The sequence below is a fragment of the Ziziphus jujuba genome, chromosome 12 (assembly GCF_031755915.1).
Source record: "Ziziphus jujuba cultivar Dongzao chromosome 12, ASM3175591v1".
Taxonomy (NCBI): domain Eukaryota; kingdom Viridiplantae; phylum Streptophyta; class Magnoliopsida; order Rosales; family Rhamnaceae; genus Ziziphus; species Ziziphus jujuba.
This window is the reverse complement of record NC_083390.1, coordinates 5,056,130-5,072,748: the sequence shown is the minus strand read 5'-3', so window position 1 is coordinate 5,072,748 and position 16,619 is coordinate 5,056,130. Positions and strand designations below refer to the sequence as shown.

General features: G+C 34.1%; 2 protein-coding genes across 2 annotated transcripts; one reads left to right on the top strand and one right to left on the bottom strand.

Moving 5' to 3' along the window:
- The first annotated feature begins 331 nt into the window (after positions 1-331).
- Positions 332-6,298, top strand: LOC107428499 (uncharacterized). Its single transcript, XM_016039036.4, has 15 exons — positions 332-876; positions 1,052-1,228; positions 1,318-1,442; positions 1,525-1,663; positions 2,030-2,179; positions 2,317-2,370; positions 2,914-3,009; positions 3,089-3,148; positions 3,240-3,314; positions 3,390-3,443; positions 3,636-3,737; positions 3,850-4,482; positions 4,646-4,780; positions 4,960-5,067; positions 5,487-6,298. The coding sequence occupies exons 1-15, from the start codon at positions 466-468 to the stop codon at positions 5,634-5,636; spliced, it is 2,469 nt and encodes an 822-aa protein (XP_015894522.3). The 5' UTR covers positions 332-465; the 3' UTR covers positions 5,637-6,298.
- Positions 6,299-6,588: 290 nt separating this feature from the next.
- Positions 6,589-12,451, bottom strand: LOC107428498 (oxysterol-binding protein-related protein 1D). The gene is made up of 8 exons (XM_016039035.4): positions 11,447-12,451; positions 10,967-11,323; positions 10,529-10,616; positions 9,622-10,091; positions 8,298-8,453; positions 7,778-8,086; positions 7,322-7,666; positions 6,589-7,059 (listed from the first exon to the last, which is right to left on the bottom strand). The coding sequence occupies exons 1-8, from the start codon at positions 11,984-11,986 to the stop codon at positions 6,868-6,870; spliced, it is 2,457 nt and encodes an 818-aa protein (XP_015894521.3). The 5' UTR covers positions 11,987-12,451; the 3' UTR covers positions 6,589-6,867.
- Between the last annotated feature and the right edge of the window lie 4,168 nt (positions 12,452-16,619).

Here is a 16,619-nt window from a genome sequence, read left to right as displayed (position 1 = left end):
CCAAATTCATATGGTTAATTAAAAAATATTTTTTATAAATTGAATTTTACCAAACTATTATACACAAATACTCTCAGGGAATTAAAAAATAAATTACATTTAATACAAGAAAATTAAAATAAAAATAATTTTGAAATATTATTCTATTGCATATATTATAAATTAAATTTATTAAAACAAATATATTTGCCAATAGACAAATACAATATATTTATTTAAAAATTGTTACAAAATCAAAAATACTTATAGAAGCAAAAAAATAAAAATAAAAATCAATTTTGTAAGAAATTAATTATTTCAAATAAATTAAAAATCAATAATATTGTCTAGGGTTTTACATGATAAGAGAACCAACATTCCTAAACCCTTTGAGGTTCGGTGACCGCCAAACGGTAGGGTTTATATACTGAAATCCTATCATTCATTTGGGACAAGAAGACGTCTAAAAGCCCTTAGCCCATATCGATGACCTCTCACGTAAACACTGGTCTCTCGCCGGAGCCGTTATCGGCTTCCGGACGGACCTCGGAGAAGCTGAGTCTGCCGGCGCTGCAATCGAAGATGAAGTGTGATCCGGAAGGCTACGAATCGGAGCTGGTACTGGTTTACAACCAATTCAAAACGTCTATGGAGCTTTTCGAGCAGCAATCGGCTCTCAATTTCACCTCCATAAGCGGCATTGGTAACGATCCAACTGTAGCCAAGGAACTCGGCGAAAGGGCCATGTTTTTAGCTCATGTCACTCCGTTTTACCCTCACCATCTCGCCGATTTCCCAAAGCAGCTCGCTGATTTTCTCCGATCGTCTGCGCAATCTCTTCCCTCTGGTCTTCGTTGTCATGTCGCTCAGGCTCTTATTCTTCTGATTAATAGGAAGGTAAAAATGTTATTGCGATTCTTGGAAATTTTTGTTTTTGTTTTTGTTTTTTTTTTTTTTTTTTTTTTTTTTTTTTTTTTTGGTGCTGAGTAAATTTGTGATTAATTGTCCGAAGATTAAAGCTTTTTTTTTTTCCCTAGAATTTTCAAAACTGATGAGAATTTGTCTTTGTCAGAGCGTGGATATTGGAGAAACTCTTGCTTTATTCATGGAGTTGCAGACTCTAGGAGATAGGGTGATAAGAAAATTGGCATTTTCTCATGTTGTTCATAGCATTAGGAAAATGAATAAGAAGCACAAGAATGAAGCTAAGAATCGAGCTCTTCAGAATATATTATTTGCTATGCTTCAGGTTTGTAGTAACTTTTCATCCTCCTATCTCAGGGCATAGTTGACTAATGATTGAATTTGGGGAATTTTATTATTATTTTTTTTTAATAGCAAGAGGATGAAGCCAAAGCCAAGAGATCACTTATCACATTGTGTGAGCTTCACAGGAGGAAGGTGTGGTTTGATGAAAGAACAGCAAATGCAATTTGCACTGCATGTTTTCATTCATCATCAAGGTATGCCTTGTTCTTCGCAGTCCGCTTTTCCATGTCTAATATTGAGTTCAAGTGATCAAGTTTTTGATTATGTATGACACAGGATCATGATTGCTTCCCTATCATTTCTACTTGATTACGACAAGATTGAAGATGATGAAGACAGTGACGCTTCTAGCAGTGATGATGAATCGACTCCTCAATCATATCAGCTTGCCCTTAGTAGGGAAGCTGTTTATAAGGTCAACTTGCTTATAACCTCGTGAGCTTTGACTATCCCGAGATATTGGTGGTGATAAATAACAATTTGACAAATTTCCATAAAGTTGAATGTGGCATGCTATAGGGACACTTAAGACATTTATGGCATATATGACTAAAGAAGTTAGTGCAATTTTAATTTTTATGATGATTTTTAAAATTTTTAAAAAAAAAAAAATCTTAACTATAATAACTGATTTTTTAGGTTCACACTTTTTTTTTTTTTTTTAACATTTTGTATGTTTGAAGCACTCAGTGGTTATGATTTATGTGCTGAATTCCTGAAAATTTTTGAACAGTTTGCTGTAACTTAATTATTGGAATTGATGTTTAATTTTGAATTTTAGGCACACCATAAAGGTACAAGTTCTAGCAAGAAGAAAAAGAAAGCCAAACTTCAGCGTGCTATTCGTAGCATGAAAAAGCAGCAGCGCTTGTCATCAGAAAGAAGCGATTCAAATTACTATTCACCACTTAATCATTTGAAAGATCCACAAGTTTGTTGCTTCTATTTTTACCATCTTCAGTGTAGTTCATATATATATATATATATATATTGTTAAAAAAAAAAAAAATTGGAATAATTTGAGATTTAAGGATTTTTTTTTTTTTTTTTTTTTTTGTCCTCCTGCAGGGATTTGTAGAGAAGCTGTTTTCCCGCCTTCAAGCTTGCAATGAGCGATTTGAGGTTGATACTCTAAAATATTTTGAGACAAATTTTTACTTCTTGAAATTCTAATTGTATTTCTTCCTCCTTTTTTCCTGTCAAATTTTATTACATATTTCAGCTTAATTTTCTTCATCTATGGGCTTCTTAAAACAGATTTTTTTTATAATAAATTTGAAGACAAGTGACAGAGTGGAGGATTTATTTCTTTATTTATCTTCAAACCATTGTTTCTTTGTTTCCACTTCTATGTTAATTGTATACCAATTTGCTATCATCGTTTGGATAGAGTCTTCTAGGTCATCTGAATTTGCTTGGCCCAATGAGATAGTTGTGGTTGACTTATCAATAACATTCAGAGCTTGTTTTAATAAGGAACAAAATTTTAACATTTAGAATCAAAGTGTTTCTTATTATGTAAAAATGGAAAATTTAAGACTTTGTTTCCATTTTGTTAACTCTCTTGCTTATAAGCTGTATAGAAGCTTTTATTTATTTTATTTATTTATTTTTGTGTGTGTGTGTGTGTGATTTTCTTTGATCCTTTAACTCTGTAAAATTCAGGTCAAGATGATGATTTTGAAAGTAATTGCCCGAACAGTTGGGCTTCACCGCTTAATTTTATTGAGCTTCTACCCTTATCTTCAGAAATATGCTCAGGTATGTTAAATGAATGCTGTCTCAAAGTTGTTATCTACTTTATAATTGATTGTGACTGTACTGGTAATGATATACACAGCCTCATCAACGTGAAGTTACAAATTTACTTGCTGCAGCAGTTCAGGCCTGCCATGATATGGTACTGTTGGGTTCTCTGTCTTTCATGTTTCCATTAATTTCTCATCCTGCTCTGCAAAACTTATTTACCCATGCTTTACTGTTAAGTGCAGGTGCCTCCTGATGCAGTTGAACCATTATTCAAACAAATAGTCAACCAGTTTGTGCATGACCGTTCACGTCCAGAGGTGTGGATAAAAATCTACTTTATATTTTGTTCTTTTTAGACTTTCTATGATTTTAACTTCTTATTTTTTTTACAGTCCATTGCTGTTGGGCTCAATGTAATAAGGGAAATATGTTTGCGAATGCCTTTGGTAAACCACCTTTATTCTGATCTCTCTGCTATTGAGTTTGTCAATTCAAGCTGTCCAAATACTGTTTTATAAATGTTTCAGCTCATCATCTTTCACTGTATTCTTTTTAATTTAAAAATTTGTGTATTTTGAGTGATGCAAGTGTGCTTATCAATTGGGTTATACTTAAAAATCTTTTGTTCCTTCAACTAGCTGATGACAGAGGATTTGCTGCAAGATCTTGCATTATATAAGAAATCACATGAGAAGGCAGTTTCAATAGCAGCCCGTTCACTTATAGGATTATTTAGAGAGGTCTCTTTCTCTCTCTCTCTCTCTCTCTCTGTTTGTTTGTTGCCATGTGGGTATACTCAGGATCATGGCCATGATCTGTTCGGGAAAATTATTTACATTCTTGATGTAACAGGTTTGCCCTTCACTGCTGGTTAAGAAGGATCGCGGGCGCCTTACCGACTCAAAAGCAAGGCCAAAGGCATATGGAGAGGCCAATGCACTCAGCAATGTTCCTGGTGTTGAATTGTTAGATAATGATGAGGAGGATGGTCATGATGTTGATGATGCCACATCGAGTGGCTCTGATGATGAACTTGATAATGATAAGATGGTTGCTTCTAGTGATGATGAAGGCATTCAGGAATCTGCTTATGATAGTGGAAGTGAAGATGATGATGAAATAGAAGAAATGGTTTCAGAAGATGATGATGATGGTCACAATAGTTTAGATGATGATGAGGATGAGGATGATGATATTGATGAGGAGGAAGAAGCTGAGTCTGAGGATGAGTTAGAAGAGGATGAGAATGAGGACGAGATGAAGGAAGAAGCCATTGATAATGATAACATGGATAATGAATGTCGAGTGAAGGAATCTAAGTGCAAAAAGAGAAAATTGTCAAATTTTGATAAACAAGTTATTGCTGCTGATACAAGTCTTCGGGCTTTGAAAAGATTAGCAGGAACAACATTAGTGACTACGTCATCTGACTCACCGGATGGTATTCTTTCTAATGAAGACTTCAAAAGGATCAAGGAATTAAAGGTATTTAATTTCTTCATATAGGTATACACTCGAGTTGATGGCAAAGGTGAAAACTTGCTATAGCATTGGGAATGAAAATGCTATGCTTTAATTGTTTTTGAATTATTTTATTAATATTGGTATGCCTAAAACATATATTGATTGTCCGATGCTTCATTACCAGGCAAAGCAAGAAGCAAAAATTGCCTTGACACAGCACGGGTTGTTAAGAAAGGGCTCAGATGCTAAGTCAAATGCAGTTAAAATTCCCAGTTCTGATCAACTGAGTGTCAAGCGAGTGGATCCAGCGAAGCTTGAAGTAAGTTTTTGAGCTTGTTAATTGCCATTTGTATTTTCACCCTGGGTAAAATAATGAATGTTTGTTTTCTTTGAAAATTTGCTATTTTAAACCTTCTAAAATCAGACTGATTCAGAATTTTCCACTAAAAAGTCTCTAGTAGTGAAATTGTATTTTTTACCCAATTGGCTGTGCACTAGGCTCACATACGGAGAAAGCTAAGCAAGGAAGAAAGATTGGAACTGGTGAGGAAAGGAAGAGAGGATAGAGGAAAGTACCAGGCTCGAGCTGCTGTTAAACAGAAGAAGGTACAACCTTTGCATTCTATTGGATAGCGGCTCACCAAAGTCAATAGTTTTGGATGCTCTTATCAAATCAATGTTTCCCTTTTTCTCGATCATTTTTCATGATTTGTACATTGCATCACTGCATGGGACAGCATTTGCATTTTAGTGTTGGGTCTGAATCCTCAAGTACATGGCGTCTATTTCCTCTTGCTTCGTCGTTACATGTTTTCTCCTTTCTATTTATATATGATGCTGTCTTTTCAAGCTTCCTTGTTTTTCCAGAGAAGTCAAACCCTTTTTTTTTTTTTTTTCCCTTAAAAAAAAATTGTGGGTCTTACTGTTGAAATAGATAAGAAAAACCTTATTGGGGCTTCATTAAGGTCATGTACCATTGATCGTGTTTATTATTGTTCTCAAGTTTCTTTGTCATGAATTGACAGACGGGAGGTCTGAGCAATCGGCAGAAGGAACACAAGAAGGCTATGCCTCTCGCTGCAAAGAGATCAAAGGTGGCGAGAACCCGAATGGAGAAAAATAAAAAACATAACCGCTCTGGCAAACAGTTCCGAGGGAAAAAGGCCTGGAAATGATCAAGAGCTTCCATTCTATTTGTTAAGGTAATTATGAAACTGATAAGGGTTAAATCCAGGTCAGCTAAAGGGGCAGGTTATCAAAGGATTTCATCTACCCTATCTCAAATATCTCTCTTAACAAAAATAGAATCGACAACTCTCAATTCTTGGATTTGATCTGGGACCGTTTAGGAAACAGTCACTGGGCAACGCATGTGGGGAGGGCTAGCACCTTTAAGCAGCAACTTCCAGCTGGTGGACCATCACCAATCTATTCACTGTTGAGCAACTAGTGATGTGAAATGAAGTTCTTTGTTTTCTGTTTTTCTTATCCCTTTTGTTTGTATTATTTATCTGAAAAAGTTGACTCTCCTCGGTTTCCCAATTATCAAAAACAGTGGTTACCACTGAATCAAATATCTCGCTAGATCAGACTGGCAGCAAGCATCCTATAGTCCCAAGCCAAAAAAAAAAAAAAAAAAAAAAAGGGTGGGGGAACCAGAGCACGCCCAATCTGCTCCACTTGTCTCTGTAAACTGCGGATTGCTTTTCCTGTTATGGTCAAACATCAGTCTCCCGCTTCCTCTTTTTTTTAACCTTTGAAACAGAAAAGTTGTTGCCGGTACAATTACTGTTCAAGTTCAATAGAATAACAGAATTTGATTACCAACTTGTGACGACATTGTGTTTCGATGGATGATATGTCACCTCGAAGAAGTATTTTTAACTTTTGTCTTTTTGGGTGAAACGTGGAAGGGAAATCTACAATTCGATACCCACAGAATCACCAATGGAACTTTTAGTTTCCAAGAAATTGGGTGCGAAAAGATAATACTTTACCGAAGTTCATCATCAGGCTCATCCATCATTGCTATTTTGCTATTTTCCAATGTACATAGATATGTTTTTAAATTATTAGACTTGATTTTTTTCACCTAAAGGCAATTTTGGAGGTTAAAAGGTGCATGCATGCGTAAATACTTGTATGTATATATATATATATATATATATTCTTCCTTCGGAAAATGAATGTACCAAAATAATAAGAGAACGAATACTAGCAAAGGAATACTAGCCAGCAAGCAGCTACATGGATGAAATAGATGACAAAACCCTAAAGGGAACTAAGCATTACAACTTGGAGGAGTTCCTTTTTATAAGTTGGCCTACTCTACAACACTTGCATTCGCGGTGGAAAAAGAAAAGCAGGAAAATGGATAAGAAACCAAAGGGAAAACAATATATTTAGCTAGACCAAAGGCAACCCTTGTTCTTCTCCTGAACATGAAGGCAAATCGCTAGTTTGTCCAAAAATATCAGGAATCCCATCCCAGTTCTTTTTCTCCCTTGCTTCCCAGTAACCACCCATGTAACGGTAACAACCATCCTCATCTTTCTGAAACCATCTTGGCTGCCATCCTCTCTCCTGCAACTTTCTTGCCTGTATCATATAGTAATCAAACGTTTCTTATCAAGTTTGTCGTGTGATAAAAGGGGGAAAAAAAATAATAATAATAAAACATATATATTGTGAGTAATTTGCATTCAAACTCCTTTCATAATGTATCAAAGTTATCTAGTAACAAATCGTTATATATAAGTACGCCGAAAATTCTATTTTGGTTTGCCTCATGCAGTTTTTGAGGATCTACTAGTTTGAGAATTCATTATTAATATACACTGGAAGGATTATATATTAATACCTGTCTTTGTAACTGTTCAAGTCTTAGCTTCTCTGCATTGGCCGACTCATATTCTCCATTTTCTAGATGTCTTTGATCTGGTCTCAGCCTTGAATCAGTGGGGGGCAATTTCTCCAATAAGCCAGGTGTCAGCTCATTCAATGATATTGCAAATGGTGAAAGATTGTATCTTGTCTTGGTAACATATTTATCTCTTTCCCACAGCAGTACAGCTTCTGTCATTGGATCGTACCCCTTTGGCTTTGTAGTAGGATCCCCCAGCACATAGTACATTGCCTCATCCCATTTGCCCACCAACATTGCAATCTTCTCTCCAGTTCTATTGTCTTGCACAAATCCATGAACCTGATAGAACACAAGAGGAAACAATGAAGGTGATCCATCAACAATAATGTCTGAGAGGGCACCTTATATTCTGCCCTGTTCTTCCTACACTCAAACACTTATTAAACTAACCTGATGAGGATTTCTGTCTATGATAGACTGCTCCTTAAACTTGAGTTTGCATGAGTAATTGCCACTTCCCTTGATGCGCATGGTACCATAGTGATCACAATAAATTTTTCCTAGGATTATGTTGTATATAGAAGTGGTAACCTTGCTCCACTGAAAAGTCTCACCATCCTCAAACTGCAGCGTAAGGACACCCACTGGATCTAGCTGAATAGAACGTCCCCAAAACTTACCTTTGAGGTTAGAATCTGCCCAGAATTTCCAGCCTCTTCCTTCACAGTGACATGCAACAACCATTGGGTGGTGACTCACCTGAATACAAGCCGCTTGTTAGATCATATTCAGTGGTTCAATGAAAATATTATGATTATCTAAATACTTCAAGCCCAATAAGTCAAAAAGAGTAGGCAACAAAGAAATGTGTTTACTTCTACCTAGCATCATTTTAACAGCAATCAGCAGGAATCATATTAGAAGAATGCAATCAAAGCTTGAAAAATATTTTCAGTGGAAGAGAAGGTACCTTTTCAGAGAAGAAATGAAGTCCTTTATCTGGATAGTCAGCCTCATATGTTTCTCCAAGGAGAGGATTAAAGGGTTTGCACTGCCGTCCTTCAGTTGATGCATAGCCAGATACAGCAAAAGCTGCAACGTTTAGAATTCTCATTAAGTCATTTCCCTGCACAACGTGAAATACTTAAATTCAGACAATTTGAACATTTTCTCCCTATGATTATCTCTTTCTCTCTGTCACTAGCTTGTGAACCATTTGATGGATAATATCAACCCTTTTATTAACATCTGATAATCCTAATACAGATAATTAAGGAAAAACTCAATAAATCAACCTAAATGACCCAAAGAAAACAATATAATAAGGCTGTATTGAATATCATCATTCTTTTATATTTTTGGACTTTTATTTTTATCTATTACTTAACATTGTCTATTAAATAATAAATCACATGTAAGAGGTCAGGCTAATTGCCGTCCAGAAAAATAATTAATTGAAGATATTCACGAGTTACGAAACATCATACAAATTTGGAAAGAATATCAGCCCACAGCATCCCACAGTCCTATAGAGAAGTAAATGGAGGGAAGGTGATAGTTACAGTACAAAAAATGCAATGCAGTGCAACACTTCAAAAGTCAGGTGCATCATGTGCTTATCCTATGCAACCGTCTACATTCCTCAACCACTTCAAAGTTCTGGGATTAGAATTTAGATGAAGCACAAGCAGCCCTGAACTCCATAAAGAAACAAGACAATATAAAAATCATAATGACTTGGTCAAGGAGCAAGAATAGCCACACATTGGATACAACCCCTTTGGCCAGTGTTACCTACTGCCTCTTCCCAGAATGAAGAAGTGTAAGTCCAAGAGACCCACAGCAGTAATCAAGAGGTGAGGAAGAACGTGAAATATGGAAAGGGAATATGTTTAGAAACTACAGCCATTCCCACCAAGAAACAATTTAAGAATAAAAGGAAAAAGCTAACGGAAAAAATTATCATCTATATAAGACGCTGAACACATCAGTTGATACCAATAATGCAAACAGTAAAGGGAACAAATTAATATTATCATCTACATAAGACGCTGAACACATCAGTTGATACCAATAACACAAACAGCAAAGGAGGCAAATTAATTAATAAAGTAAAAAACATTGCATATCTTTTTCCAATATACGATGCACAAATCTGCATGTGAGATAAATAATTAGTGGTGTCCACCTCTAACCTTTGGGCCTGAATATGAACTAACTGTTTTAACCTGATGGTAGTAGATATGCTTCTAAAACTGCTTTTCAACAAAAGAAAGAACAGCCAAGGACCTTACCTGCTTTTTCCATTCCCATGCTCGATCAACCAAATATGAATATTCCAGATCTTCAAAGCACTTCTGCAATGAGGAGAGTGGTTCATTAAAATAAACAGGAAGGCAAACTCCAGATAAGTCCTTTCCGATATTGTCCTTGATAATTGACCATAATCCAACAGGCTTCTCTTTTTCCTTCGGTTCTGGCAAATTATCCCTTCTTTTAACATATGGATACTGAACCATCCTAATCTCCTTCTCAACTCCACGCAAATGATCAGAAAAAAAAGAATCCTTATCATATATACAACCATTTCCCACAGTATCCCTACTCCTATAAGAAGCACTTCTTAATGCATCTAAAGAAAAAAAATCGTTTGTGTCAAAATATGTTCCGTCATCTTCATCTGTTTCAACATCAGCTCCATCTTGACTTTCATTATCTGCATCAGAATCAGTTCCACTGCCCTCTGACATGACTGAATAGAAATCTGCGACAAGAAGAAAAACAGTAGATTGTCAATGCTCAAAGATATACAGCAAAATATTAATAGATGCAATAGGAACTTTTAAAGCAATATCACTGGCTTTCACTGAAGCCCCAAAATTACAAATTTAGAAGACCATTTGAGAGACATAAAGGTACAATATCATCGATAAAACTACACCAGAAATATATTCACTAACTTTTAGATGTATGGATTGGCCCTTACGTTGCATATGAAAACATTTGTTGCGTAAAGTTTCGTCAGAAATTTTTTTTTAACTTTTGTTGGTTTAAGTAGTTTTGTCAAGTCAAGTACCTGTAGGGAATCATATCTAAGGACAAATAGTTTATCAAAGGCATTTCAAAGCAGAACACCACTTGCACAAATGAATATAGGTTAAACAAATGATTGAACTGACGGATCTGTAAAGAATAACCAACCACTAAATCTTCTATTCCCTTGTCCACAATACGACTCCCTTTCCTTTGTTTCATCCACTACGGTAGTTTCCAGCTCTATTTTCTCAGTCTGCAAGATAAATTCAAACAAAAGAGAGATTATTTTTCAAAAAACCAGTGATCTTCTCCCTGCTTCACCGGATATCTCATTTTCACATCAAACAACTAAAAACGAAAAGCCATCTAAATCTGCTTAAGTATGACTGCAACAAAAAAAAAAAAAGGAAAAAAAAACCAATAATATCCACTAGGAATTGAGACGTCTCAAGCCAAAAGACGAAATAAAAAAATAATTATAAAAATATAAAGTTTGATTAAAAAAATAAAAAATAAAAATGCCAGAGATCTCTAAACTCCGTTTTGACAAGTTCAAATTCATTTATCAGAGTAAAATTTTACATGGGTCTGGTCGAGAAATACCTCCAATTGTCTCAATGTGTCCAACAACAAGACGTGTTTCCGTTGAAGAGTTCTCAACTGGTTTTGAAGCTCAGAAATCTCTAAAAGCATAATTGATTCACAGTCATTGACGACTGAGTCGCCGATGCCCTCTTGCAGTAATCTTGATCTTAGCTTCTCCGTCGAAACAACCACATCCTCCGAAGGCCCAAAATCACTGCTCGACAACAATCGAGGGAAACGATCTTTAGCCGCAAGCAGGCCTTCAACCCACGCATCTCTGTCCTCTCTGGTTGCGCAACGCAAGTGAAGAGTTTTCGTTCCGGTGAATACGGACAGCCTCTTATCATCGGATTTGCTAGCACGTATAGAAGAAACCTGTAAAAAACCAACACAAACCCACAATTTTATTTTTATTTTTTTTTTATTTTTTGGTTATTCAGATTCAGAGACCAATGAAAATCAAACAAGAAAATGAAACCGAAAAGGAGAAAAGCAAACCTTCAAGTGCACTTCGCCGAAAGGTTTGCAGGGCTTTGCCGGAACTCGGAGGCGATTGCTAGTACTGTTCCAGTTAGCTTTCCTCATATACCTCATTGAATCTTCTCCGATCACTCTCAATCCCTTATCTCTCGCCGGACTCATCAAAATCTTGTCCGGTCCATGAACTTTGTAATACGAAAGCACACCATCTTCAAGTAAAAACCACCTCGACCTCCATCCTTTACCGTAATTCACCCATTTGTACAGAATCCCAGCCACACTCCCACTAACACCGCCATTTCCGGCGAAAACCTTCGAATCTCTCGGCTCACTGATCGTATCTTCAACCTCATGGCTCACCGTCACCGATACTCTTTCCGATTCGGTTACGGTTCCAACCGACGAGACCTGAGCTGAGAAACTCGGTTTGGAACCGCAGCTCACGTTCCTGATCGAAGAATCAAGCCCTAACTGACACTGACCCGACGATTTCGGCACCACCGGGTTTGTCCGGTCCCGGTCGATCGAAACCGGAGCAATGCAGCAAAGCGGGTTCATCCTACAAGCTCAAGCCAACAACAACATCGATCGCATAAATGTTAAGAGCTCCAAAAAAACGCCGATCGAGCAGGTTTCGGAGCCGTAACGCGGGGTCAGACTCTGGACCGTAATGCACGACCCGGTCGGAGAACGACAGAAGAAAAGCGAAACGCAACGTTTCGGGTAATGACATAAAGATCGGGACAGTACGAAGCTAAAGCTTATAGATCTCAGAAATTAAAAATAATAATAATAACAATAATAATAATAAAATACTAAGAAGCGGAAGGGAAGGAGACTGTTATGGCTGGTTATAAAGACAAAGAAAGCGAGCCTCCGGTCGCACACTGATCCATTTAAGACACTCTCTGCTCTCTCAGTGGCTTAAGTTTAAGACCAAGCGTAGGTTAAGCTGTAAAATAACTAATTTATTTTCCTTCTCTTTTTTATTATTATTTATTATTAAAAATATTAAAATTAATAAATGCATGGAGGTTTGGTTTTTGGGTTTTTGGGGCATCATTGTTGTTTTGGAAGGGAGACAGCTAACGTGCGCATTTTTGAGCACAGGTAGTGATTGGGTGGGGAACCACGTGTCCCCTGTGTGAGCAAATAAAGAAAAATAAAAAAACAAGAAACCCCCAGCGAAATGACGTTTTTGGACTTAGTGATTTATATTGTAGGTCGAGGAAGATAAGCAGAAGCGAGTAAGGGTGTTTAGGTAAATTTGGAAACTCACCGACGGACCGGTATGTCTCCGTGAAATGACACGTACCATTACCACCGATGAATTGCTGTTGATGATGGAGAGAAGGAGAAGAGTGGGGAAGGGTTTAGATTGAGTGTGTGTGAGATGTATTGTGAAATTTGAGGGCATTGAATGTGGTGGCCAGTGATTGGTTAACATCAATAGGGGGAGGCTTTTGATTTAGGCTGACTCAGATTTGTTGTGTCTGCAAAATTCTGAACTGGAAAAACCAATACTGACGGTGATTGCGTTTTTCTAAGTAAACAGCCACCCATATGTAGCAGATTACGTGGATCTCGTTTATTTGATTCGGGTATCACAATTTTTTTTATTTTTGTTTTCTAAAATCATACAAGAAAAAAACAAAACTCAAAAGGAACAGACAGATGACGGTTGATTGAAATAAATTCCACAAAACGACCAGATTTTTTTTATTTATTTATACGTATTTTTTTGGATTTGAAATAGATTTTGGACTATTTATGTTTTTTTAAATAGTTTTTTTCTTTTTTTCCTTAAGTCAATAATAGTATTTTTTGATATATTCAGTGGAATTTTATATATGGAATATGATAATTATAGATCTTAATGTTCTTACTGTCTAAAATAGTTAACCGCATTTACAATTTAAATGGATTTTATTAAAAGAAATATTTTTATACTTGTTAAGACATTTGATAAATAAATAAATAAAATCTCTAACCAGCGATATAATGTCTATTTGTTACAAAATTTTTAGCAAAAAGATCATTAATGGAAGCAGGAAAAAAATGATAACAGATTCTCATTCATTTTCATTTTCATTTCAGAGTCCTTTTATTTTTATTTTTATTTTTTTGGTGAATGTCCATTTTTAAAATCTTTAGTACATAAAAGTGATGTCAATGTTAAAATAAACAGTAAATTTTGATTATCTAACTCTATTTATTTAAAGTTATTAATACATTTATTTATTGCCTTACTCTGACTCTCCCACTCCAGTTGTTGCTTTTCTTTCTGTTACTTTGAAAGTAGCTGCTTCAGCTTCAGCCACTCGAATTTTCGATATTCCTTTTATTTCTCATCAAACGAATGACATCTTCTTCTGAAAATCCTAGCTATTCTTAGCATGCCCTATATTTTCAATAAACAATTATAATTATATTTAAGGGAAACCATAAAGGAAATAAAGTAAAAAGTGAATCTTAATTATTTATTAGGAATTGAAAAATAGAAAATAATGATAAAAAAAAAAGCATTCAAATTTGATCAAAAAATTGATAATTTATTTTATAAAATTCTTCAAAGATGATTTTTACCTAGACCATTATATTTTTTGGAAAGAAAAAGAGCACTGATGAAGTGCTATTTGCTAGTTCAAAAGCATCAAAGACACCATGCAACATCAACTACTCAATGAAGAAAATTCAATGTGAATTGTGAAGGTTCTAATATCAATTTCGACTTCCTATTACTGAAAATGTTCCTACCTACATTTCGAAGATAGTGCCGTGATTACCAAAGCCGAGGCGCTTGTTATGTTGAAGGCCCTTCTCGAATTGGCCATCCAAGAGAGATGGTCTTTTTATTATTGGTGAGTCTTGTTCAAAGGAGGTAATTTGATATTCTTTGAAATCCAAGTTTTAGGTGTTTTTGGAGATGTTAAAATATCATTTTAAAAGTAACAGCTTTTGCTTTGAGTTTTGTATCTTGTATTTATATTTTCTTCTAGGGTTTTTAGATAATATAGCAGGCTTCTTTATATTATTTCTCTTTTATTATTTTTATTATTATTTGAAATTTAGAGGGGAAAATTCAAATTTATAACTTTTTCTTGCTTGAGTCAAATAGATATTAGCACTATGTTGTTTCAAAAAAAATGTTGATTGATTTATTTAATATTACTTAAAATGTCAAGTTAGTTCGACTAAGGAAGGTTGCATATTGTATTTATGTGTTATTTGTCATTCTATGATCTTTTTTACGAGAATTGGTATAGTAAGTAATATTTCAATGATAAATGTATATTACTGTCTATGTAATATAAAAATTAATATTATTAAATCTAGATAATATAAATAATGTATAATCAATTTTAAAATTGATCTTCAATGATAATGTGTATAAAATTATTTATAATTATTAATTAGTGACATATACATATATTTTTTAAATTTAAAATTTTGATTTTTTTTTTTAAATTTGATAAAACTTCATAACTTATCATAGAGCTTTCAGAAATAGTGAATTACTTTATTATTATTTTTTAATCATATCAATTTAATATGGTGTTCAAACATATCTTTAAAAAATTTTATTTTGAATAACTATCTATTTTTTTAATGTGGTAAAAAAAAATTAATAATAAACGAAGCTATCAAAAATGCCCAGCCTTCATTATAACGCTTGAATTGGCAGTAATTTTGAGAAAAATCTATTAAGATTTTTTATTGTGTAAATTTATTTAATATTTTTAGCGGTAAATAATTTGTAAATCGACGAGTTCAATTTTACTCATATATTAGATAAGTGGATACTCTATAAGGTATAGTTTTGGATAATAATAAGATTGAGCTATGTATGTTTCTACATAGACAAACAGCAGCAAAATTATGTCCTTTCTTACAATAGTTTAGAATCCTTTACATCCCTAATGTTAAATAAAAAATAATAATGTCATAGAAAACCTAATGTAGTGTAAGGCCTTAAGTCATGTTGTACGAACATTGGTTTGATGGGCTCTCTTTGTTCGAACTGAGCCGAAACTGGGTCTCTTATGGGCCCTTTTTTATTTTTTTATTATTATGAATTTTTGTGTTAAAAAATATATAAAAATTTATTATAAATTTCAAAGGCTGATCCCCAATGATATGCTATTATTTTGTCTTTTCCATTACAGGATACGTTACTATAAAATTTGACAATGAATTTGCTATAGTCAAATTTTCTAAATTGTGGCCTCTATAATGGAAAACGAGAATAAAAATGATATTTTTTTTTTATAAATATTAAAAAAATATATCCAATTTAAAATTTAAAAAATATATAAAAATTATAAATTTTAACGGAATTTATAAATAGTTATAAATTTTTATAGAGTCTGATATATTTTGTAGAAATTAAGTAAATTTATTTAAATCGCTGTATATACATGATGGATTTCAAATAAACTTTTTTATTCATCATATATATATATATATTTTAAATTTTATAAAAATTATTAAAATCTATTAATTTTCAAAATCCTTCAAAATTAATATTTATTTTTTTGGGCCAAGGAAGGGCTTAGTTGATATGCAAAAAGACACCTCCACTCGTTCAGATTAAAAATTATCATAATGATAAAAAAAACAACTTTTTAAATACTTTTAAATATTTGTATAGATGTCAATAAAATCCTTACATTGAATACTTTTAAATATTAATAAATTTTTATTGAATCCGTGAATTAAGTACGTTGAATTTTTATAATTTTTATAGAGTTAATTAGAATCTCTCTTTAATTTTAACTATTTTAAAATCCATCAATTTGTTAATCTAGTATTGATATTTTTTATTGAAATATTAATGACGTTAATATTAACCTTTTATATTGAAGAATTCATACCAACATTAAATTTTTATATATGACTATATAAAAGTAGCATCTATCCTTAGAGATGGTACAAGAGAGGACGAGACATTTGCAACTCAGAATTCTCCTCGTTCACACAACACCAAAAACAAAAGCAAAAAAAAAAAAAAAAATTAGAATTCTTCTCCGAAGAGTAGGAGGACCCACCTAAGACGTTCAATGCGACGTGTAGAATCAATCTGATTGGCTGTCACTACTTATTTCTTTAATGGACTCAGGACCGTTGGATTCTCACTCACCCATTTGCATTTTGAATTTGACCGCTTCGTTTCATTATCATGGTATCGGTA